The 24,683-nt window shown below is 48.1% G+C and overlaps 2 protein-coding genes across 21 annotated transcripts in view; one reads left to right on the top strand and one right to left on the bottom strand.

Moving 5' to 3' along the window:
- The window catches only part of LOC142821493 (uncharacterized), a 34,915-nt gene extending 33,579 nt beyond the window's left edge, over positions 1-1,336 (bottom strand). For 3 of the 6 annotated variants that reach the window (XM_075912556.2, XM_089770982.1, XM_089770984.1), the window contains exon 1: positions 1,202-1,336. In XM_075912556.2, coding sequence (XP_075768671.1) covers positions 1,202-1,300 — 99 coding nt within the window. In that variant the 5' untranslated portion in view covers positions 1,301-1,336. Of the gene's footprint in view, positions 1-123; positions 739-785; positions 909-1,201 lie in introns of those variants that run through there. The other 3 variants (XM_089770983.1, XM_089770985.1, XM_089770986.1) reach the window with 3 other exon arrangements.
- On the top strand, positions 419-24,683 carry LOC142821591 (uncharacterized). 15 transcript variants are annotated; one of them, XM_089770940.1, is made up of 7 exons: positions 456-476; positions 2,603-2,719; positions 16,082-16,104; positions 16,797-16,912; positions 17,486-17,545; positions 19,497-19,697; positions 21,325-24,683. In XM_089770940.1, the coding sequence occupies exons 6-7, from the start codon at positions 19,511-19,513 to the stop codon at positions 23,187-23,189; spliced, it is 2,052 nt and encodes a 683-aa protein (XP_089627066.1). In that variant the 5' UTR covers positions 456-476; positions 2,603-2,719; positions 16,082-16,104; positions 16,797-16,912; positions 17,486-17,545; positions 19,497-19,510; the 3' UTR covers positions 23,190-24,683. The 15 variants fall into 15 exon arrangements, with proteins under 15 accessions (XP_089627063.1, XP_089627066.1, XP_089627057.1 ...); XM_089770939.1 differs by lacking the exon at positions 456-476 and adding an exon at positions 1,490-1,511; XM_089770941.1 differs by lacking the exon at positions 456-476 and adding an exon at positions 1,880-1,900.

Genomic DNA, 24,683 nt, shown 5'->3' with positions numbered 1-24,683 from the left:
CCAGCTCCCCCCTCCGAGCATCAGGAAGCGCCAACAGCCCAAGAGAGAGAGGGGGCGACGCAGCAGCGGGGGAGGCCATTGCCCAGCCGGACCCGCCCCCCCGATACCCAGCGCCAGACCCACCAGCAGCGCAGGACAGCGGGTCACAGCCCGTCCCCCCAACTCCCTCACGCCGGGATGCGACCTCCCCCGCCCCGCCACGAATAACGACCCCAACGGCCCCTCACAACGGCTCCCGGCTCAGCGAGCGCAGCGCATGCGCAGTAACCGCGGCGAAGTCTGGTCCCTTTCCTTGCCCGCCGGAAACCCGACCGCGGCGGAGTAGAATGGGGCGGCCCGTCAGACCGCGCATGCGCAGTAGGTCCGTGACTCCGATCAGACTCCAGCGCCAGGGCTTAGCTCAGACCGGGCGCTGCTTGGCCACGCCCCCCGGCCGGAGGCTACTTCCGCTTCTCGGAGCCCGGGCCGGCTCGCAGGTGGGGCGGGGCTTTTGCAGCGCGTGTAGCGACCCGGGAGATTCCCTCCCCTCCCTGCCGGGCTGGGAGCTGGGGGCGCCCCGAGGTGGGCGGGGCCGGCGCGCGCTGCTGGGGTTGCAGGGTTCGCTCTGGGCCCCACGTGGATGCGCGGGCGGGGGGAAGCTGCGGCGGGTGCGCGCGCGGAGCGCTGGGACCGGCCCTTTGTTGCGGGGGGGACAAAAGATGCCCACGTGGGCCAGTCCCGGCTTCCGCCCAGCGCGATTGGTTGGTCCCGGGGCGGCGAGCGGAGGGGGGCGGGGGGATGCTCACTCGAGAGGTGGTGCCCCTGTGGGCCCCTGCCCGGGCACTGCGCATGCGCGGCGCTTCTGGCTTAGTCCTTGCCAGTCTCTCTGTCCGCGCGCTGTGAGTGTCCCGAGGCGGCTTCGCGTGGACTCAGACTCTGGGCAGACTCAGGTCTGGTCGGGAGAGGGGCGCCAGGTAAACTCTGCAACACCGAGAGCTAAGCCCCAGCGCTGTGCCCCTCAGGCTCGGGCCCCTCCCACCCTGTGTTCAAATCCCCCCCTCCCCCCCGCACACTCTGCAGCCCCCTCACAGCCCGGCTATGCGCCCGGCACCACTCAGCTCCCCCCCCCAGGCCAGGGCGAGCATCAGGAAGCGCCAAGAGCCCGAAGGGGGGGGGGCATTGCCCAGCCGGACCCGCCCCCGATACCCAGCGCCGGACCCACCAGCAGCGCAGGACGGCGGGTCACAGTCCCTCGCCCCGCAGCGAGTAACGGTCCCAACGGCCCCTCACAACGGCTCCCGGCCCAGGGAGCGCGGCGCATGTGCAGTAACCGCGGCGAAGTCTGGTCCCTTTCCCTGACCGCGCGCGGAGCGATGGGCGGGACCCGCCGAAAACCCGACCGCGGCGGAGTAGAATGGGGCGGCCCGTCAGACTCCAGCGCCAGGGCTTAGCTCAGACCGGGCGCTGCTTCGCCACGCCCCCCTCACCGCCAGAGGCTACTTCCGGTTCCCGGAGCCCGGGCTGGCTCGCAGGTGGGGCGGGGTTTGTGCAGCGCGTGTAGCGACCCGGGGGATTCCCTACCTGCCGGGCTGGGAGCGGGGGCGTGTCCCGAGGTGGGCGGGGCCGGCGCGCGCTGCTGGGGTTGCAGGGTTCGCTCTGGGCCCCACGTGGCTGCGCGGGGAGGCTGAGCCGGGTGCGCGCGCGGGCGCTGGGACCGGCCCTTTGTTGCGGGGCAGGGGCCGAGGCCGAGAGATGCCCCCATGGGCCAGTCCCGGCTTCTGCCCAGCGCGGTCCCGGGGCTGCGCGCGGAGGGGGACGGGGGATGCTCACCTAAGAGGCGGTGCCACTGTGGGCTCCTGCCCGGGCACTGCGCATGCGCAGCTGTTTAGGCGCAGCCCTTGACCGTCTTTGCCCGCGCGCTGTGAGTGTCACGAGGGGGATCGCGGCTCCACGTGGACTCAGGTCTGGTGGGGGGAGGGGCGCCAGGTAAACTCTAGAACAGCGAGAGCAAAGTCTGAGGGGAGGTTAGGAGGAGAAAGAGGACAAATGCCCAAGTGGAAACACTGAGGAAAAGGGCAGGCGGGGTGGTGTTAGTGGGAGGGGAGACAGGGTGATGCTGCGAGAGGAGAGGGGAAGGGTATTGGGGGTTAGGGGGGAGGGGGAGGTGCTGGGAGAAGGCTCGAAAGGAGGGGTGGGTGTGAGGAAGGTGGGGATGGAGCAAGGCATGTGTGAGGGCACGGGCATGAGGGTAATAGGGGCAGACAGTGGTGAGGGGGTGGGCATCAGGGAAAAAGTGCAGGGCAGGAGGGTTAAAGCAGCTTCCCCAGTGGGAATGAGGCACGAGGGGCCTTTTTATTTGCTTCAACATTTATTTTAATCCCTTATTCACCTGGGAGGTGCTGAGCAGGCTCAGGAGGCTGCAGACCCCCCCCCCCTGCACTTCGCCTGGTCCTGAGTGTATGTTTGTGCTTGCTGCAGACCCCCCCCCCCCGCACTTCGCCTTGTCCTGAGTGTATGTTTGTGCTTGCTGCATTTGAAAGTTGTTGTTTAAAATATAAAAAGGGAGCTAAAGACAGGACAGAGTCTCATCACTTTTCTCTTGTCTTATTCCCGGGATTCACAGAATTGCTCTCCCGTCTCTGCAACCTATTTTCATTGTTTTTCTCTGTGCAAATGCAATGCCTTGTACTGTAACTACTCTGTGCAATGCAACTGAAAGTCCTGCTACTTTGAAACAAATGTAAGTACAAATCAAAGTAATATTCTGTAAAACTACTTCAGTGAAAGTTCAAAAGTATCATATCTTAATTGTAATTAAGTATGCAAAAGTAAAAAGTAGTTGTCCTATGGAACGCTATGCCTAACCACCCGAGTTCTTGCAGGTCACCACTAACACACACACGCTATATAAACACTTATAATAATTCTGTGTTATATGTACACATATACTATAAATTTTTCAATGATGGAATTTAACGATAGTCACTGCCTTCATTTATAAAGATGAAGAGGGGCCAAATTAAATACAAGTCAGATTACAGAAATGTATTTATTTTGTCCACATTCACAGTGTGCTTTTTTCCTTTGTAATGATGAATTTCCAAAATATTTGTTCAACCATAGGAGCATCTTTTTTCAAATTGACTAGTCCTTGCTTGTCTATGAAAAAATGAGTCCATACACGGAAGAATCTCTCACAGGCAGCTGATGGAGACAGAGGTCTGTTGGCCCTGGTGCACAGCTCCCTAATTATAGAAAAAGAGTGCAGCAGCTCCATGGTCTCTCCTGAAGAAGCCAAATACCCATCAAACTTCTTTGTAGTTTCATTTGTCTAAAATGACAGTCTTACCTTTTCTAATCCCAGTTTCATGCGTGTTCCAAGTGGTCCTAATATTTGGCATCAAGATGTCCGTTGCTATTAGCTCCAGGTCCTCAATTATTTCACCAAACATTTCTGAATGGTGCACTAAAGTCCATCTACCAGTGGCCTCAAGAGGGCATCTTGTTCCTTTGCAGTTTTGAAACCATCAAGTATAATTTAAACTTAAAAAGCAACAAATGGTCTGGTAGCACTTCATAGAAAACAAAACATATAGATGGGATTATGAGCTTTCGTGGGCACAGCCCATTACTTCAGATGACCAGAGTTGTGAGTTTAGGCTGTACAGATGTATTTATTTTGGCTCTGCACAGCCTAAACTCAAAGCTCCAGTCATCTGAAGTGGGCTGTGCCCACGAAAGCTCGTGATACCACATATATGTTTTGTTAATCTATAAAGTGCTACCAGACTGTTAGTCTGTACTGCATAAAGTGAAAAAAACAAACTCTGCTACCCCCTGAAGTTGGTATAATTTATGCAGCATCCATTCCATTAGTGTGCTTATCTGTGCTTGCATAATATGTAGTGCTTTCACCAATGGGCCCATAACCATGGCATATTCTGCCAATAAAACCAGCTCTGCTAGATTCAGCCTGTCGAACAGCTAATACGTAATGTTAATAAAAATACAGAATAACTTAAGAACATAAGAACGGCCGTACTGGGTCAGACCAAAGGTCCTTCTAGCCCAATATCCTGTCCACCGACAGCGGCCAACACCAGGTGCCCCAGAGAGGGTGGACCGAAGACAATGATCAAGCCATTTGTCTCCTGCCACCTCTATCCAGCCTCTGACAAACAGAGGCCAAGGACACCATTTTATCCCCTGGCTAATAGCCTTTTATGGACCTAACCGCCATGAAATTATCTAGCTTCTCTTTAAACTCTATTATAGTCCTAGCCTTCACAGCCTCCTCTGGCAAGGAGTTCCACAGGTTGACTACACGCTGTGTGAAGAAGAACTTTCTTTTATTAGTTTTAACCTGCTACCTATTAATTTCATTTGGTGTCCTCTAGTTCTTCTATTTAGGGAACTAATAAATAACTTTTCTTTATCTGCCCTCTCCACACCACTCATGATTTTATAGACCTCTATCATATCCCTCCTCAGTCACCTCTTTTCTAAATTGAAAAGTCCCAGTCACTTTAACCTCTCCTCATATGGGACCCATTCCAAACCCCTAATCATTTTAGTTGCCCTTTTATGAACCCTTTCCAAGGCCAAAATATCTTTTTTGAGGTGAGGAGACCACAGCTGTACACAATATTCAAGATGTGGGCATACCATAGTTTTGTACAGGGGCAGTAAGATATTCTGGGTCTTATTTTCTATCCCTTTCCTAATAATTCCTAGCATCCTATTTGCCTTTTTGACTGCCGCTGCACACTGTGTGGAAGTTTTCAGAGAACTGTCCATGATAACTCCAAGATCCCTTTCCTGATTTGTCATAGCCAAATTAGCCCCCATCATACTGTACGTATAGTTGGGGTTATTTTTCCCGATGTGCATTACTTTACACTTATTCACATTAAATTTCATTTGCCATTTTGCCGCCCAATCACTCAGTTTGGTGAGATCTTCTTGGAGTCCCACACAGTCTGCTTCTGTCTTGACTGTCCTAAACAGTTTGGTATCATCCGCAAACTTTACTACCTCACTGCTTACCCCTTTCTCCAGATCATTTATGAATAAGTTGAAAAGGATTGGTCTGATGACTCACCCTTGGAGGACACCACTAGTTACCCCTCTCCAATCTGAAAATTTACCATTTGTTCCTACTCTTTGTTTCCTGTCTTTTAACCAGTTCTCAATCCAAGAAAGGATCTTCCCTCTTATCTCATGGCCATGTAATTTACACAAGAGCCTTTGGTGAGGGACCGTGTCAAAGGCTTTCTGAAAATCCAAGTATTCTATATCTACTGGATCACCCTTATCCGCATGCTTGTTAACCCCTTTAAAGAACTGTAATAGATTAGTAAGATAGGATTTCCCTTTACAGAAACCATGCTGATTTTTGTCCAACAAATTATGTTCTTCTACATGCTTCACAATTTTATTCTTTACTATTGTTTTGACTAATTTGCCCGGTACTGAAGTTAGACTTACCGGTCTGTAATTGCCAGGATCGCCTCTAGAGCCCTTTTTAAATATTGGTGTCACGTTGGCTACCTTCCAGTCATTAGGTACGGAAGCCGATTTAAAGGATAAGTTAGTATCCACAGATAATAGCTCAGCAGTTTCCCATTTGAGTTCTTTTAGAACCCTTGGATGAATGCCATCCAGTCCCGGAGATTTGTTAACATTAAGTTTTTCTATTTGTTCCAAAACCTCCTCTAATGACATTTCAATCCGGGACAGTTCCTCAGATTCATCACCCACAAAGGACGGTGCAGATTCGGGAATCTCCCCAACGTCCTCAGCCGTGAAGACTGAAGCAAAGAAATCATTTAGTTTCTCTGCAATGGCTTTATCGTCCTTGATTGCTCCTTTTATAGCTCTATCATCTACAGGGACCCACAGGTTTTTTAACAGGCTTTCTGTTTCTAATGTACTTAAAAAACATTTTATTTCTTTTTGAGTTTTTGGCTAGCTGTTCCTCAAAATCTTTTTTTGCTTTTCTTATTACAGTTTTACACTTGATTTGACAGTGTTTATGTTCCTTTCTATTTATCTCACTAGGATTGGACTTCCACTTCTTAAAAGATACCTTTTTGTCCCTCACTGCTTCCTTTACATGGTGGTTAAGCCACGGTGACACTGTTTTAGGTCTCTTGCTATGTTTTTTAATTTGGGGTATACATTTAAGTTGGGCCTCTATTATGGTGTCTTTAAAAAGTTTCCATGCAGCTTTCAGGGATTTGTCTCTAGTCACTGTGCCTTTTAATTTCTGTTTAACTAACGTCCTCATTTTTGTGTAATTCCCCTTTTTGAAATTAAATGCCAGGGTGCTGGACTGCTGAGGCGTTCTTCCCGCCACAGGAAGGTTGAATGTTATTATATTATGGTCACTATTCCCAAGTGGTCCTGTAATGGTTATTTCCTGGATCTGATCCTGCTCTCCACTCAGGACTAAATTGAGAATTGCCTCTCCCCTTGTGGGTTCCTGCACCAGCTGCTCCAGGAAGCAGTGATTTAAGCCATTGAGAAATTTTATCTCTGGTTCTCTTCCTGAGGTGACATGTATCCAGTCAATCTGGGGGTAATTAAAATCCCCCATTATTATAGAGTTCTCTATTTTGGTAGCCTCTCTAATCTCCCTCAGCATTTCCATATCCGTATCGCTGTCTTGGTCAGGTGGTTGATAATATATCCCTACTGCTAATTTCTTACTATTGGAGCATAGAATTACTATCCATAGCGATTCTATGGAACATGTTGATTCACTTAATATTTTTATTTCATTTGATTCTACATTGTCTTTCACATACAGTACCACTCCGCCACCCACCCGGCCTGCTCTATCCTTTCGATATATTTTATATCCCGGTATGATTGTGTCCCACAGATTTTCCTCATTCCACCAGGTTTCACTGATGCCTATTATGTCAATCTCCTCATTTAATATGAAGTACTCCAGTTCACCCATCTTATTAGTCAGACTCCTAGCATTTGTGTACAAACACTTTAAAAATTTTCCACTGCTTATTTGTCTGCCCTTCCCTGATGCATTGGATTCCTTTGTATGTGGTTGTTTATCTGCTCTGGCACTTGGTTTGCGCTCTCCCCTCCTCTCTTTCTGACTACAGCTTAGAGAATCTCTATCAATGGATTCTCATCTAAGAGAAGTTTCTCTCCGATTTACGTGTATCTCCGCACCAATCGGCTTTCCCCCATCTTGTAGTTTAAAAACTGCTCTACGGCCTTTTTAATGTTTAGTGCCAGCAGTCTGGTTCCACTCTGGTTTAGGTGGAGCCCATCCTTCCTGAAGGATCAGCGTTTTTTTTTTTTTTTTTTTTTTTTTTTTAACAAAAAGAAAAGCATAAAGTGAAGAACTGTGCCTTACATATTAATTTGGAGTTGAGGGAACACATTTCTTATGGACCCTTCTCCTCGTTCATTCAGTATGCACCGAATTCTCTCCACAGCCATGAACACAGAGTTCCATTCTTTCTGGCATGGCCTAATGAACTGTGGCTTGCATTCTGCTTCCACCATTTTTGCTCCAATTGCTGAGTGTTCAATTTTAATTTATAGTGCTTAGCATCTGGCAAAAGTGGGCCTGGCCATCTTTTGTTAGATGTCATTTGACTCTTCTTGTACCACATCTATAAATGAAATTAGATTCTGCAAGTGGCAGGCTCAATGTAGGTGTTTTGGTACAATTTTTTCACGGTTGTTATCGCTGTCAGGGATGTCTTTAGTTTTCTGAAATTCAGCTTATCAACATTAAACCCTGTAATTGAAAACACAATTGAAAGACACCTCCTCTCCCCCCCCTGCCAAAAAAAAAACCCAAGCCACATTAATATGTCCCGCAATTGATATACCATGCTGGGAGCAATACATTGAGGGGATCCTAGGGGAAGCTGTAACTCCACCCCCGAGACAGACATCCTCTGGTCCATCCCTCTCTCCTGCCCCTGCACTCCAGCCTCCGCATCCAGCCCCCATCTGCTCTCCACACCTGAGGATTCCCCTGCACTTGGCCCCATGACTGCACCAGCAGGGCTGGCAGTGGGGCAGCTGTTCCAGCCAGGCACTGGAGGAACTGGGCGCGAGGGGAGGCAGAAGGGAAGGGGCTTGGATTAAAGTTAGGGAACCTGGTCAGTGGCCAACCCTGTTCACCGTGCTGCCCAAGAGTGGTTCTTGCCTTGCCCTGGCCCAGCTGATCTCCTCCCCCCCCATTTGCTCCAACGCTAAGAGCTGGACATGCCGACCCAGGGACTTCCACATAGGCTGCACAGGGGCTGGTAGGGAGCCTGTGGAGCTGCAAATTGGGTGTTTGACAGCCTGGGCCAGTGACGCTGCCTGGCATCTCCAGGAGCCTGTTGGGCCAGGGGCTTCCAGTCCCAAACTGGACACCTGCCTCCTTCATCCCTCCCCCTCTCGCCCTGCCCCCATCCCCTCACAGCTCCCCTCTCCCACACCTCATAACTTCTGCCCCTCAGCTAGGGAGACCCACTATGCAGGCACAAGTGCTGGGGTCCAGCCATCCGATCTGGGTGTAACTCGGCGTGTGCATTGCTGCCATGTGAGTGACTGTTGTGCTTTGCAGAGTCACAGGCACAGAGCTATTAGAGATGGGAAAGCCCCATTAGGTCACAGAATTGAGGGGGAAATCTCACTCCCTTGGGGTACAGAGCCCTTAGAAGGGTTCGAGGCTGGAGGTCAAATCAAATCAGTGAGGCAGGAGAGAAATCTAGAAGGGAAAACTTTATTATGCATGCATGCAGGCTGGCAGCAGAGCAGTAGCAGTCAGCCCTGAGTTACAGGTTTTTGGATCCTTTATACAGAATGCTTAGACAGTTCAGTTGTGGATTGTTTTTCTTCAACATATCAAAGTCTCAGCAGAAGTACTCTGAGACTTCTGTTCACCCCAGGAGTGCTAGAAGTAAGTTTTACAAAACAAAGGCACATGAGATTGTGGAGTGAGTAGTCTTACAAGGCAAACTGTGACAAAGATAAGAGTATACGTGATAATTTGTGACAGACTAGGAGTATCCATGAATTTGAGAGAGGCATTTGTAAGGGTCTTTGATTAGAGTTAATTTGATTTCACTCTGATACAGAGAGAGAGGTCTGGAAAAGTTAACCCTTACAGCAGTTTTCTTTTAGAGAGTTTTGATTTCTGCACAGTCCCCCCTTAGACACAATTGGAGTTATTTGATTTTCCCCACAATTCCCCCCTTTAATACTCCTATTGGAGTATTACTCAAAGTTTATCCTGGACATTCTTAGGTATCCTTCTTCTGCTAGGATGCTTAGCCCATCCCCATCTCCCAAATTTTCCATCCTCAATACCTCTCTGGTTTGGTTGTGAGCATATCTTTGGGATATGTTATTGCACTGTCTCAAAGTACCTTTGGTGCAGGTAATGCAACAGTTAATGAGCACATATATTATCACAAATATGACAATAATGATTATCAGATATTTCAGCAAGGCTTTTAAGGTTCCTCCAAACCACCCTCCAATATCTGGGAGCCAGTTCAAGGGATCCCATTCTTGGATTTCACCGGTCCTTTTTAACACCTTGATTACTGACTTTATTTTCAAAAGATCTTGTTCTATAATGCCTGATTTATTAACATAGAAACAGCAGGAGGTGTTAACAATAGCACACACTCCTCCTTGCTGAGCCAGGAGTAAGTCCAGTGCTTGTCAATTTTGAATGGCTAGTTTTGCTACAGAATTTATTTCCCTTTCTAGGGATTGGATAGCTTCTGAGGTAGCATTAAAGCTCTGTTCCAGTACCCTAGAGATGTTGCGAATGGCACGTTCCAATTCATTAACACCCAAGACTGGAAGTATAGCACGTATAATGGAATGGAAAAGAGTGGGCCGTTCTACTAATGGGTTTATATCATTGGGTGTATCACGCTTTACTCTGTGTACAAAACTGCCTAGGTTTGTAATGGTATCTGCCTGGAGATCTTTAACTAATTCTGCTACCGGGGCTACGTAGCCTATAATGCATCTGCCCTTCCACCCAGGTGGTAAGGCCTTATAAGCAAAGTTTCCACATATGAAAAACATACCAGGCTCACTGAGGATCAGAGTTAAAATGTTATCCCTATACCACGTGCCTTCAATCCTTATGCCTTGTTTTATATAGAGAGGATCACAGCACCTATGGAACTGAGGCCATCCTGAGGCATTGTGGCTCTGCCTCAGGTTATTTGCACAAAAGGTGACAAGATGAATCCGTTCCAGGGCCGTGCTATCGATTAGGGACTCATTTGAGCATTCTGGTGCCTTCCTGGAGTTGGCAGATACGGCTCCATTGTCCACAATTATGAACAAGGAGTGATTATACCAATTTTGAGTTTCATTTGCCCACAAGGGGGAGTTAAAACTTATGGGTTTGATAGTAATGTTGTTCAGAGGATAGGTATATGTAGTGGTCATGTGGAAGGTGATGGGTAATTTGCACCTTAGAGGGAGGTTTTCTTTATCTGCTGGGTAAATGACCCATTGCCCATTCCCTGGATTTAACCTTACTTTACGATAGCAGGTATTTTCTGGGATCCACCCCAGATCTTTACCAGTGCCAAATTTGTTTTCAAAACATAAGGGAAACATAGTCCCTGATGGATGTAATGCTTGAGTTAGGGGAATTCCTGAGGCAATTAGATTTTTATGCCAAATCTGCCTGTTTCCCCCATGACTATGTACTTCTGGTACAGTGTTATCATTCTGGGCATCTACCCACTCCCGCTCTCCTGTAGAGTACTGACTACCAGTAAATCTGAATTTTAGGGGTCTGGTCCACAGGGAGGCAGGAGTTGGGATAAACTGTAATGGTAAAAGGCCTTCAGAGCCTTTTATAAGCTGTTCACATATCCAACAGTCACTTGTATTGGTGAGGGACACAACCTTTTGCAGGGCTTCCCAATAAAGGTGGGGAAAGTTATATACTAAGGCTATTCTGACTACTAAAAGAAGGAGAACAATCTCCATCCTATTATAGTATCTTAAATCTCTAAAGTAGAAAGGATAATAATAATAATATAGTAATTAGCTAGCAACTAGCAAGGCAGTCTTTTAACTAAACTTAATCAGTTAGTATTGTTTGGCTTGCCTCTGCAGGCACTCTTTGAGATTTCGTAGACTCTTAGTTCACTCAATACTGGAATGGATTCCCCTTTGTGAGAGCTACAGGGCGCCAGGCTCACCTGGAGGTCTTTTCTGGCACAGTCCTACCTCTCAGGTTGTATCTTGAAGCTCCTGGTGGAGGCCGGTTTGGTGACAGTCTGGTTTGAGAGTCTGCCGCCTCGGTCCGCTGAACCTTGTCCTCAGGTGATTCCTCCGGGGAGGGGTCCTGGGTGACGGGGTCAATCAGCTCTGTTGGATCTGCAGTTCAGCGTACATGACTTGCGTGGATCCACGAGGGGCACTCCTTCATCTTTACTGCTGTGTGGGTGATGAGCAGCAATTGGAACGGTCCTTTCCACCGGGCTGTCAGGGAATTCTTTCTGCGATGTTCCTTCACGAACACGTAGTCGCCTGGTTGGATGTTGTGGCACGGTACATCAGTAGGTACTGGGAGGGCTTCCTTCATCTGAAGGTGCAAGCTAGAAGCAAGCTTAGTTAGTTGGATAACATACTCAGTCAGGGAGTCGAACTCCTCACTTAGGCTTTTTACAACTCTTGGGGGAGATAGTCTTTGGCCAACCCATGGCAGTGGGGCTATTTCATAAGGTGTGAGATTGTGTTTTCTGTTAGGTGTATTTCTAAGATGCATTAGTACTAAAGGTAGGGCCTCTGGCCACTTCAGTCCAGTGTCAGCGCAGACCTTTCCTAACCGTCGTTTTATGTCTAGGTTTCTTCTTTCCGTGTGGCCGCTAGCCTGTGGGTGGTATGGGGTATGGAACTGTTGAGAGATATTTAAAGCCTTGCAGATGGCCATCATAAGGGATGCAGTAAAGTGGCTCCCTCTGTCAGAATCAATTCGTAAGGGTATTCCAAACCTAGGAATGATCTCAGTTAGTGACTTCTTTGCTACAGTCACAGCATCTGCTTTTCTGCAAGGAACACTTTCAATCCAGCCACTAAACAAGCATACTATAACAAGACAATACTGATAGTTCATACACTTGGGAAGCTCAATAAAGTGTACTTGCAAAAATTGAAATGGTCCTTCTGGCTATGGGGTGGCACTTGTAGCTGTTTTTTTTTTTCCTCCTCCTGCAACATTAAACTGCTTACACATCACATATGAATTAGATACCCTTGCAGCTTCTAGGTGCACGCCTGGGGTGTACCATTGTTTTAGGATCTGTGAAGCCACCCCCCTTTTACTCATGTGTGTCATTTGATGAGACACCTGAGCAAGCTGCCGTGTGAGAGATTTTTGGGGTGACTGGGCAGCCATCAGGTGCAATCATTATCCCAGCTGGGGATAAGGAGCAGCCTGTTTTCTCCCAAAGGTTTTTCTCTGCAGGTTGAGCAGCTTGCTGTAGTTCTATCAGGTCCTGCAAAGAAACAGGGAGAGAAAGAGAGACCAGAATCTGAAAGGGAGTCAGAGGTCCATGTGCTGCTGCATGTCTGGCTGCTGCATCAGCACTCCCATTACCCAGAGAAACAGGATCAGTGGCACCTGTGTGGGCCGGGCAATGGGTAATAGAGAGGGATGTGGGTAGCTGAATGGCATCAAGGAGTTGGGAGATAAGGGGACCATGAGAGATAGGGGAGCCAGAAGAGGTAAGGAAACCTTGTTGTTTCCAAATTTGTTCTGTGGCATGACAGAGAAAGCATACTTTGAATCAGTATAAATGGCAGCAGACTGTCCGGAAGCTAAAAGGCAAGCATGAATTAAAGCGATGAGCTCAGCAGACTGAGCTGATTTTGATTCCTGGAAGAGAAAAGGCCTCTAAAACATCATTATCTGAGACCACTGCATATCCAGCCTCTACTTTACCAACTAAATTTCTTTTACATGAGCCATCAGTATACAATACAAGATTTGTATTTTCCAGCGGTTGATCAGACAAATTTTTTTGGGGAAGTTTTACGCAGTGCTCAAGCAATTCTTCACAGTTATGGGTATGTGCTTTACCATTAGAGGGTAAAGGAGAAAGAGTAGCTGGGTTAAGTACATTACATCTTACATCTTTGAATTACCACATTTGGGGAAGAGAGGATAGCATTCTTATACAGGGTTTGTCTCTGAACAGACAGGTGCTGGGTGCGGTATTGCTGTAAGAGAGCAGAGACAGCATGAAGGACCTGTAAGGTCAGCAGTAGCTGCAACTGCCATCAGGCAAGGTGGAAACCCACGGGCTACTGAGTCCAGTGTTGCAGAAAAATAAGCTACTGGACGAGGTGTGGGTCCAAAAGGGTTGACAGAGAACTCCAGCTGCAATTCCATCCTGTTCATGACAAAACAGAGTAAAGGTCTTGCTATAATTAGATAAGCCCACTGTGCAGAAGAGTTTTAAGGGAAAGGAAAGCAGATTCACATTCTGGGGTCTGGTGAGTTCAGAAAAGTTAGGAATCCATTGTCTGCAATATCCTGCAGCAAGTAAATGTCCCAAGTACTGAACTCTTTGTTTTACAACTTGCAATTTGGCTTTGGAAGCCTTGTGAGCCTTTTCAGCATGACACTTTAAAACATACGAGGTATCAGTTTTACATCCTCCCTCAGTTTTACTAGCAATTAACACATCATTAACATACTGAACCAACACAGAACTGCAGGGAAGAGAGAGAGAATTAAGGTCAGCTTTAAAAAAAAAAACCCTGAGAAAACAGAGTAGGGTTTTCACAATAACTTTGGGGAAAACATGTTCAGGTTAATTGATGACCCTGAAAGGAAAAGGCAAAAAGAGAAATTGGGAATTCTTATGCACTGGAATAGAAAAGAAGGCAGAACATAAATCTATTACAGAAAACCAGGTTAGGTACTACTGGAAATCTAGGGATTACAAATTTATTAATGGCTCTAAGGTCTTGTACAAATCTATAGATTTTCTTTTTCACAGGTATAGGTGTATTACATGGTGAAGTTGTATAAACAAGTATCCCTTGTTCAAGGAGGGAAGAGATTACAGGCTTAATGCCCTCTTGTGCCTCCCTAGACAATAGATACAGGGGTACCCTTGGGAAAGGCTTGTTGTGTCTGTATGTTATTTGCACTGGTGTTGTAGAGGCTAGCAACCCTACTTCATTTGCGTGGGCTGCCCACAATGTCTCTGGGACATCTGAGAGCTCCAGGAGAGGTGTATGTCCTGAGGTCTCATCAGATTCCTCTGAGAGTAGTAATGCCATCAAATTTGGAGCCTGACGGGGGGGGGGAAAGGTCAACAAATATCCCTTCCTCTCTACAGAGAAGGTTTGCACCCAATTTACTCAACAAGTCACATCCCATAAGGTTTACAAGAGAACAGGGAGATAACAGGAAAGAATGTTCAGCTGACAAGGGTCCAAAGGGGGTGGGGGTGCAGATGGCACATCTGGGGAATCAAGCTGTTTCTTTAGAGTAGCCAATTCTTGCTGCAGCATTTCAATAGAATCTTTTTGGCTAGCCATAATGCTCTGATTCTTTTTTTTTTTTTTTTTTTTTTTTTTTTTTTTTTACTGCCACATCCTCCCAGAGGCACCAATATTCCATCTGGTTAGGATGTTTTTCCTCGAGGAAAACTCTAAGATAAGCAAGCTTAGTTAAATCAAAACTACCCTCCAGTGGCCATGTATTCTGGGAATTCCCCTGAGTATAGCCATTCCAAATGTTCATTAATTCCTTAAGTCTCCTTAGTTTCAAACCTGCCGGCAATTTACCTAGCTGACTGTAAATTCTTATCATCTGAGACAAGGGAGACCCAGGCTGTGAGAAACCTTTCCCTTCAGTCGGAGACAGACTTGAGGGAGCAATCCCACCCATGTTAGCACTGTCCTATCGAAGAACAGCACAGGAGCCCAACAGTACTACCTTCTCCAAGGATAGCGTGGGAGTCCACACAAACTGTCAGCTTCACTCACACTCCTTATGTGCCGGGGGAAACCGCCCTTGCTTTCAGTAGCTGTTCAGTGACACTGACAGCACTGGTGCGGCTGCGGTCCCCTTCTGGACTTCACTCACTCAAAACCATGCACTTGGACTCGCCACCAATCAGTCAGCAACAACAACAAAATCCAACCCCTATTTGGCTATATCCAGTGTTTTCGTTTTAAATTTTCCCCCAAGCCTCTTAACAAAAAAATTTTAAATAAAAGATGACTCTTACCGCCAGCCGGTCCAGCTGGTGACGAGAACAGGGAGGCGGACTGGGGGATTTTAAATGGATCCCTTACCCTTCAGATGCGCGCTGTAGTCCATTCCCGTTCCCCGTCGTCAGCCTTTCCAACTGGAGTTCCAAGCCATCCCACTTCTGACACCAAATTGAGGGGGAAATCTCACTCCCCTGGGGTACAGAGCCCCCAGAAGGGTTCGAGGCCGGAGGTCAAATCAAATCAGTGAGGCAGGAGAGAAATCTAGAAGGGAAAACTTTATTATGCATGCATGCAAGCTGGCAGCAGAGCAATAGCAGTCAGCCCTGAGTTACAGGTTTTTGGATCCTTTATACAGAATGCTTAGACAGTTCAGTTGTGGATTGTTTTTCTTTAACATATCAAAGTCTCAGCAGAAGCACTCTGAGACTTCTGTTCACCCCAGGAGTGCTAGAAGTAAGTTTTACAAAACAAAGGCACATAAGAATGTGGAGTGAGTAGTCTTACAAGGCAAACTGTGACAAAGATAAGAGTATACATGATAATTTGTGACAGACTAGGAGTATCCATGAATTTGAGAGAGGCATTTGTAAGGGTCTTTGATTAGAGTTAATTTGATTTCACTCCGATACAGGGAGAGAGGTCTGGAAAACTTAACCCTTACAGCAGTTTTCTTTTAGAGAGTTTTGATTTCTGCACATTCCCCCCTTAGACACAATTGGAGTTATTTGATTTTCCCCACAAAATCTATGGCCCTGGGGCCAGGCCAGGGCGTGTTTTCCTCATATTTGCAAAATGCCTTCCTTGTATGTGTCCAGTGCAGCTGAGATTCTTTTCTGTCTCTTTTCTCTAGGGTGTCAGAAACAGATTGAGCAGGTAGGTGGCTCGCACTCCTGTCATACTGTACAGCGCTGGGAAAGAGCTTGGAGCTGATGTTGGTTCAACATCTCCCCAGGGCTCTATAGCCAGATGTTGGATAGAAATGTCTCTGACTCACTTAATTCTGAGGGTCTCATCCTTGCACAGCAGACTCTGGAATTCCCCATTCAGGGGCACAGTTTGACTTCAGATATTTCCTAGAGCTGTCACCTCCCTGGGGACTGGCTGCCTCAGGACTGTGGGGCTGGAATATGGGTCTGTGTCTGCTGGGCACTGGGCACATTTAGACCAGGACAGCAGGGACCCAGAGTCTGTCCTATCTGAGGGCTGTTTGGAGACATGTGTGGAAGGAGCAGGGGAGGGAGAAGCTGGTGTCTCAGTATGGTTCCTAGTAAGCAGATTCCTGCCGCCCCTCACCTGGGAACATCCTGTCCCTCATTGCCTGGAAGCTAAAGAGTGAATTAGCCATTGAAACTCAATTCCACTTTTGTCCCCAGCTGGTCTCTCCGGGCCAGAGGTGAAGAACAGCAGTGGGACGAAGGTTGCATAGCCATGGACTGTGTTGCCCCTGCTCTCAGGCTGGAGGAATTCAAGGAATTCTAACTCCAGGCCTGTTAGAACTGAGACTCACTAGCCAAATCTTATCATCTGTAAATGAAATAGAATCACATTGAATTGTTTCTGTCCAGGTGTGAGACGGGGCAGTTCCAGCTGCCAGAAGAGATTTCCCCTGAACTGAAAGAACAAGTTAATGCTTTCTCCCAGAAAACATATGCGCTGTCGGAGACTCTGAGGGAATCCAAAGGTACCTAGAAGGGATGGAGTAGGGGAAAGTTGTTTAACTATTAGAAACTATTGAATCTGGCCTCTGAAGCCAACCATCCCCTGCCTCAATTCCCACATGGAGAATGACGGCCCCATCATGCTGCTCTCCTTAGAGGCACTGAGCAAACAGAGTCAACTGCTTGCAAATAGAGCCAGGGGTTTACAAACTCTGAGCCTCCCGTTGGTGTCAAGGGATCAAAATAGGTAAAGTTAATGTCATGGCAACATCTTCCCCCAGCGCAGCTCTAGCTTATGACAAGAGGTGGTAAGTGACTGAGAGAAACCAGGTGGGAGGGGATGAGGAGGGAAAAGTAAATCTCACTTTCAGTTTGTGTCTCCTGGGGCGGGGATGTGGCTGCAGAGATGTTGGCTCCATTGCTGGGAGGTGCCCAAGCGAGAAAGGACACGGAAAGTTTCAGACCTTTTCATACTAAACATTTGAGTGTGTGTCTGTCTGGTCTCTGATACAATTGAAACGCAGAGTTCAGAATGGGGACATTATTATAAATAGGAGAGCCTGGAATCTCACTTCTCTTATCCCTTCCCCCACCAGACACTCTGCCCTCTGCACTGGAGAGAGCAAGAGGAAAATCCCTGGGAGCTTTCAGACAAGGTGAGTTTGTTGGTGGAAATTCTTTAAATGATGAGAAAATTCCTGTGAAAACATCTTCATGGGATTGTCATTGAAGTTACCAACCAAACCCAGTGACCACGGTGCACACAGCCCTAAATCACCCAGTGATCAGTGAGGAGCTCAGGGGCACTGCATGGGGACCTGCAGACACTTTGAGAAACACTGATCTACAAGGTGTGATGCTAAATGGGTGAAGTTAAAGCACACAACGGATGGCACCTTCAGGCTCAGATTTCACTGCTCAGTCAGTTTCAATATGGGGTTGGTTTCAAACAATAAATAGGCTGAGAGCTGACTGGTTTCCACAGTATCAGTTTGTTCATGGCGAGAAACTTCTGGATACACAAGGGCTCTTCAGTCTAGTGCAGGCCTGGGCAAAATACAGCCTATCTAGCTCGCCAGGCCATCGGATGCGGCCCACTGATGCTTAACGAGCTATGGGCTAGTTCCATGCTTGCCACTTCCCACCTGCAAGCCACTCAAAGTGAAGGTGAGCCCAGAGGTGAAGAGGGAAGGCTACAGGCACTGCTTCTACCCCCAGGACAATCTCATTGGCTGGTTTCTGGCCAGAAAGGAAGCACTGTGCCCCCTCAGCTCCGGCTCATAGTTATTCACACACCCACATGGCTCCGTGGCCGGTGTGAGGGTTGAGCAGGCTCCCTGCCTGCCTCAGAGAGGTGCTTGGCTGCTGGTCGGGAGTCACTCAGGTAAGTCTCCTGGCCAAAGCTTGCCTCTGGCACCCCAACCTCTCCCTTCCCCATCTAGTTCTCTGCCCCCCCACTCCTGCCTCCCACTCCACATACCCAAACTCTTTGTTCTTTTCCTGCATCCAAGTAACCCTCATCCCCTTATTTGTCCACTTAGCTTCTTCTCTAAATTAACTTTATTTTAAATATCTCATGAGTAGTTGGCTAATCCAGTACCCCAGATCACACCTGCCTTCTTCACTCAAACTCCTTCCCAGAACCCTCTTTCACTCCTGCATCCCAACCCTTTACCCATAGCTCCCTTCTTCTCCCAATATCCATCCCATACACTGTATTTCCTACTTAATGTCTTGGAAGAGTGCAGCTCTCAACCACTTTCCAAAATCTTGGAGTCTCTCTCCCTCCCCCCCCCCAAATAAAATGAATTGCCCACCCCTGGTCTAGTGGATACAGTTCAGTGAGAGTCAATAACTGAAAGCTGCAGTCAGAGAATTTCAGGCTAGAGAAGAGGCACAACTATTTGATGGGTAAGAGGATTAGCTGCTGAAACACATGAGCAAAGAACTGATGGGTTCTCCATCTCTTGATGTCTTCATATCAACACTGGGCAACTTTCTACAAAATATGCTGTGGGGAAACAGAACTTTGTGCATGGGTAGCTGGGCTAGGTGTAATGGCTTGTGCCACAGAGTGGACAGACTGCATGGCTAAGGATATCTTCTGATGCCATGAATCCATGAATTTTAAGGTCTTCTCCTGTAAACATTCAGCACATGTGTTTAATAATATGTATATGAATACTCATATTAACTTCACTTCCTCTCTGTTGTGGAGAGAGTTTATAAAGTCTGTGTCAGATGAGAGAACCAAAGTTTGGGCTGCAAATCAATGTAGGAAGATGAAGGATTATAAATACTGCAGCCCAAATTAAATTAAATCTATGTCCATGTCCAGGCAGATGAATATGTGGCTTGTTTAGCAGAAACACTGGGTGCTGAGAACTGAATCCATTGTTGCAGGCAAAGTAATGTAACTCAAGCCAGGTATTGAGAGAAATAAATACGGCTTTCGGATCTAACTTGTGTGTGGTGTTTATGGAATATCCAGACTCAGCATAGAGTCCAGCATGTTTTCCACCAGGGACAGAGTCTGGGCAGAATTGGGTGTGGAAAGGATTAAAACCCTTTTTGAAATGTCTTCAATTCCCCTTCTCCTCCTGACAGGCTACAGAACACCCATGTCTGATGCCAGCTCAGCCCCTGGCCTGCAGAGCCAGGGACAGGAAATGGCCGTGGTGGAGCCAGTGAGCTTCGAGGAGGTGGCTGTGTATTTCTCTGAGGAGGAATGGGCTCTGTTGGACCCAGGCCAGAGAGCCCTCTACAGGGATGTGATGCAGGAGAATTACGAGGCTGTGAGCTGGCTGGGTGAGGATTCCTGTCCCCTTGTGTAACAAAAGCTGGGTGGGCTCTGGAGCAGCTGGGTTGGGTTTGGTTCAGGGTCCTTTATTGCCCAAACCCCCAATATCAGCAGTATGTGCCCCAGTAATCCTGGCTCCTGCGTGAGAGGTGACTCGGTGACATAATAGTGGTGCTGCTCTTCCCACAGCCAAGGTCTCATTGTGGTTCCAACCCTCTTGCCCATGTTGTGCCTTGGCCGGAGGTGTCAGTGGAAGGGCCCAGGCAGGTACCAGAGTTGTGGGGCTGGGCGCAGCTGCTCTTAGCGTCTGCAGGGTCCCCTTGTGCTATTGTGCTGAGTCCCTGGAAGGAAGGCGCCAACTCAGAGTCCTTCCCTGCCTCTGGTAGATTCTGTGCAAGCCAGAGGGGCACAAAATGGCAGGCTCGACTGGCCACAAGAGGAGGGCTACTGCTGCTGGCAGAGTAGAACCAAGGCTGCAGAAGGGGAGCTGAGCTGCAGGAGCATCTAAAAGCAGCAGAGAAGCAGCCCAACCTGTCTCCACCTTGGCTGGCCACAGGAACAGGCCAGCACTGCCCTGGCTGTCAGCAGGACTGTCCGCTATTGTGGGCAGCTGACAGGGCCCACCATGGCACAGTCAGTCAGGATCAGGAGTATGGACCATAGGCAGGGCTTGAAGTGGCCAGCCAAGGATTCATTTTCCTGATCAGACAATTCCCCTGCCTCCTTCTGGCTCAAGTAGAGCACCTGAGCCCAAGAGCAGGGCAATTCCATCCCCCAGCCAAGAGCTTTGTAGGTAGAGCCCATAGGGCTCTAGATCTCTGCTGGATCCTTTCCCTCCCTGCCCTAGAGACCTGACGTGTCAGCTCAAATATGAGTCCTGGCTAGGGGCGTCTGTCAGTCCTGAAAGTCCTAGAGCTCTCCCCTTATGAGCAGTGTGTTCCTGTCCTGCCCAAGTATGGAACAGGCCCTAAAGGAGACTGAGTTGTATCCTGTAAGAGTGCAGCAGAGCGCTCAGTTCCCCATGGAAGTCAGCTGGGCTATTCCCAACATGGTAGTTGTACAGGGGTAGTATGGAATTAGTGTATCCTGGGATCTTGTACCAGCCAGAGACCAGTCTCTGGAAGGTGGGGAAGGAGCCTGTCTGGGTAGGAGACTCAGATCCTGGCTTTGGAAGCAGGAATGGCACAGACCTTAATGAACAAGATCAGTACTTGGTTAATTGCTCCCGAAATAGGATTTCCAGTCTCCAAAGCTCATGTGCTCTCCTGGGTGGTGCGAAGGGAAGAGCTGCAGATGCCGGATCTCCAAGGCTGTGAGAGAGGGGAAATCATTAGTGACACCCACACAGATGAGATATCAGCTAAACTGACTCAAACCAATTTCTGTGTTCTCATAGCAGATGTTGATTGTGTGTTTTCATCAAGTCTGAATGGCCCTTCAGCCTGTCTTCAACTCCACGCTGAGAGTGCTGGGTGGGGAAAGAGTTATGGGGGTGCAGGGTGAACTCAGCTCATGATTATTGTATGTTTCCAACCATTCTTTGGGCTTGTCCCGCATTTTCTATTCACCATTCAGAATTTTTATTTCAGCTCAGCACAGGGAAAGACTCCCGTGTGGTTTCTCTCTCTATCCCAGCAGGTGATGGCATGCTGAATGAGAACAGTGAGAGGAGTCTTCAGGAGGAAGGACCTGAGCGAATGGCTCCATGTGGGGTGTTAGTGGAAAGATCTGAAGGGCATGTTTCTCAGAGTCCTGAGCAAGGAGAGACTCGTGAGAGTCAGTGTAGTCTACAAAGGCAACAGGGAAACCATCCAGAAGCAGGACAGGATAAATTCAGTCAGAGGAGCAGAAGGTTGAAAACAAACACAGAAACTGTTCAAAAGAAAATCCCCCATCAACATTCAACTTGTGCTTGGAGTGACTGTGTAACTCCTATTAAACATGAAAGAACCCACACAGGAGAGAAACCCTTCAGCTGCTCTGACTGTGGGAAAAGATTCAATGACCGGTCAAACTTTGTTAGACATAGGAGATCCCACACAGGAGAGAAACCCTTCAGCTGCTCTGACTGTGGGAAAAGCTTCAGTCGGAGGTCACAGCTTGTTACCCATAGGAGAGCCCACACAGGGGAGAAACCCTTCAGCTGCTCTGACTGTGGGAAAAGCTTCAGTCATAGGTCAAACCTTGTTAGACATAGGAGAGCCCACACTGGAGAGAAACCTTTCAGCTGCTCTGACTGTGGGAAAAGCTTCAGTCGAAGGTCACAGCTTGTTATCCATAGAAGAGCCCACACAAGAGAGAAACCTTTCAGCTGCTCTGACTGTGGGAAAAGTTTCAGTGACAGGTCACAGCTTGTTATCCATAGGAGAGCCCACACAGGAGAGAAACCCTTCAGCTGCTCTGACTGTGGGAAAAGTTTCAGTCAGAGGTCACACCTTGTTATCCATAGGAGAGCCCACACAGGGGAGAAACCTTTCAGCTGCTCTGACTGTGGAAAAAGCTTTAGTCGGAGGTCATGCCTTGTTATCCATAGGAGAGTTCACACGGGAGAGAAACCCTTCAGCTGCTCTGATTGTGGGAAAAGATTCAATGACCGGTCACAGCTTGTTATCCATAGGAGAGTTCACACGGGAGAGAAACACTTCAGCTGCTCTGACTGTGGGAAAAGCTTCAGTCAGAGGTCACACCTTGTTATCCATAGGAGAGCCCACACAGGCGAGAAACCCTTCAGCTGCTCTGACTGTGGGAAAAGCTTCAGTGACACGTCACAGCTTGTTATCCATAGGAGAGCCCACACAGGAGAGAAACCTTTCAACTGCTCTGACTGTGGGAAAAGATTCAGTCGGAGGTCGCAGCTTGTTATCCATAGGAGAGCCCACACAGGAGAGAAACCCTTCAGCTGCTCTGACTGTAGGAAAAGTTTCAGTCAGAGGTCTCACCTTGTTATCCATTGGAGAGCCCACACAGGGGAGAAACCTTTCAGCTGCTCTGACTGTGGGAGAAGCTTCAGTCGGAGGTCATGCCTTGTTATCCATAGGAGAGCTCACAAGGGAGAGAAACCCTTCAGCTGCTCTGACTGTGGGAAAAGATTCAATGACCGGTCACAGCTTGTTATCCATAGGAGAGTTCACACAGGAGAGAAACCTTTCAGCTGCTCTGACTGTGGGAAAAGCTTCAGTCAGAGGTCACACCTTGTTATCCATATGAGAGTTCACACGGGAGAGAAACCCTTCAGCTGCTCTGACTGTGGGAAAAGCTTCAGTCACAGGTCATACCTTGTTAGACATAGGAGAGTCCACACAGGAGAGAAACCCTTCAGCTGCTCTGACTGTGGGAAAAGCTTCAGTGACAGGTCATATCTTGTTAGCCATAGGAGAGCCCACACAGGAGAGAAACCCTTCAGCTGCTCTGATTGTGGGAAAAGCTTCCGTTACACCTCAACCCTTGTAAGACATAGGAAAACCCATATGGAAGAAGCTATTCACCTGCTTTCACTGTAGAATGTTTGTCAGAGGTCACACCCTGTTATCCATGAGAACTCTCACAGGAGAGAAATCCTTTAACTGCTTTGACTTTGGGATATGCTATAGCAAGAGTTCAAGGCTTCTTGCATGTAGTTGATCCCACACAGGTGAGAAACCCTATAGTGGGGGTGAGCAAAATTTTCTGTTAGTAGAATCCAGCCTTCCTAAGACTTTGATCCTGTCCACAAGGCAGTGCCAGGCCCCATCTCAAAATGAGCATGTGCTGAGGGTGAAGGAGCTTAGCCCCATCCCCTCTTCGTGCTTTGTAGCCACCAGAGAGGAGGCAGTGCTAGGCTGAGTCTTTGCCACACAACCTGAGCCCGGCTCTAGAGGCACTGCTGCCACTGCACTGCTGGCCTCCAGGACCACATGGCCATGTCAGGGGTGCCTCTGGGGCTTTTCCTGAGCTGCATGGCTGCAGTAGCAACACCTCCAGCCCTGGACTGAATGGGTGCAGTAGTGATGCATCTGGTGTCTGGGGCTGGTCCTAGTCTGTGTGGCTGCTGCTGCAGCAGTAGAGCCTCCCTCTGGGGTGACCAAGACAGTGTGACTGGAGATGTTGCTGCAAGCGGGCCCAAAGCCAGGTAATATTTGCTGTCCTTCCCAGACACTCCCTCCCAATCACCTCAATTCCCTTTCCCCCAGCAGCCAGCACCCCCAGCTTGCACTGACACCCTCCTTTTTTCTTGCACCCTCTCTCTTGGCCACACATTGCATCTTCCCCCTGGCCAGACACCTGCCTGCTTCTGCATCCCAGACCCTTCCTCAAGACCCCAACCCTTTCTTGAGGCCCCTGTCACGTTATTGGATTTTAAGGTGATCATACAGATAACTGCTGTGATCACGGGGGACTGTTTGCCCCAGATTTGGTACAAAGTTGGCCGTGTGAGGTGTCATTCAAAAACTGATATTGTGGTGATTCTGTGTATGGTATTTGTGTACTTGTTTGGAGTTTGCATGGGGAGTTATGACTATTGGCTCTGCTGATGCTGTGTCTGGACTGCCTGTCATGAGGGCGGAATGTCCTATGAGTGACTATGCTAGTCAGTATAACTCCAAAGACAATAGTTCTCAAGGTGGCCAATACACACCTGAAGAATGCGTGTGGAAAGCTGCAAAGCAGCCAGAGCACAATGGCTGCTGGCATATGAAACAGGTCACTTGATCATGTAACTAGCTTTAGCTTGGGAGACACCAGAAATGAATATCAAATGCCATGAGGGAGGCTCCATCTTGTCTTCAGTCTTGCTACTTATCCCAGATGTAGTCTTTCTAAGGACAGAGACACTGGAAGGATTGCTGACCCATCCTGACATACGATGTACCCCAAAGACTTATGCTAGTAGTTTGTAACATCTCCACTAAGATACTGCAACAAGAACTTGCTGATTGATGTATATAATGTATTCTCCTTAACAGCCTTACTCTCAACCTTTTCTGTCTTTTATTAATAAACATTTAGATTCTAAA

This window comes from Pelodiscus sinensis, chromosome 19 (genome assembly GCF_052426305.1).
Source record: "Pelodiscus sinensis isolate ZL-2025 chromosome 19, ASM5242630v1, whole genome shotgun sequence".
Classification (NCBI taxonomy): Eukaryota; Metazoa; Chordata; order Testudines; family Trionychidae; genus Pelodiscus; species Pelodiscus sinensis.
This window is presented reverse-complemented; position numbering and strand designations above follow the sequence as displayed.

What these genes read in the sequence shown, in the direction of transcription:
- LOC142821591 (XM_089770931.1), top strand. Translation starts at nt 699, where the DNA reads ATGCCCACGTGGGCCAGTCCCGGCTTCCGCCCAGCGCGATTGGTTGGT. An exon ending in GTCAGAAACAGATTGAGCAG is followed by an intron (nt 16,105 to 16,796) that starts GTAGGTGGCTCG and finishes GTTTCTGTCCAG; the next exon opens with GTGTGAGACGGGGCAGTTCC. An exon ending in CGAGGCTGTGAGCTGGCTGG is followed by an intron (nt 19,698 to 21,327) that starts GTGAGGATTCCT and finishes CTATCCCAGCAG; the next exon opens with GTGATGGCATGCTGAATGAG.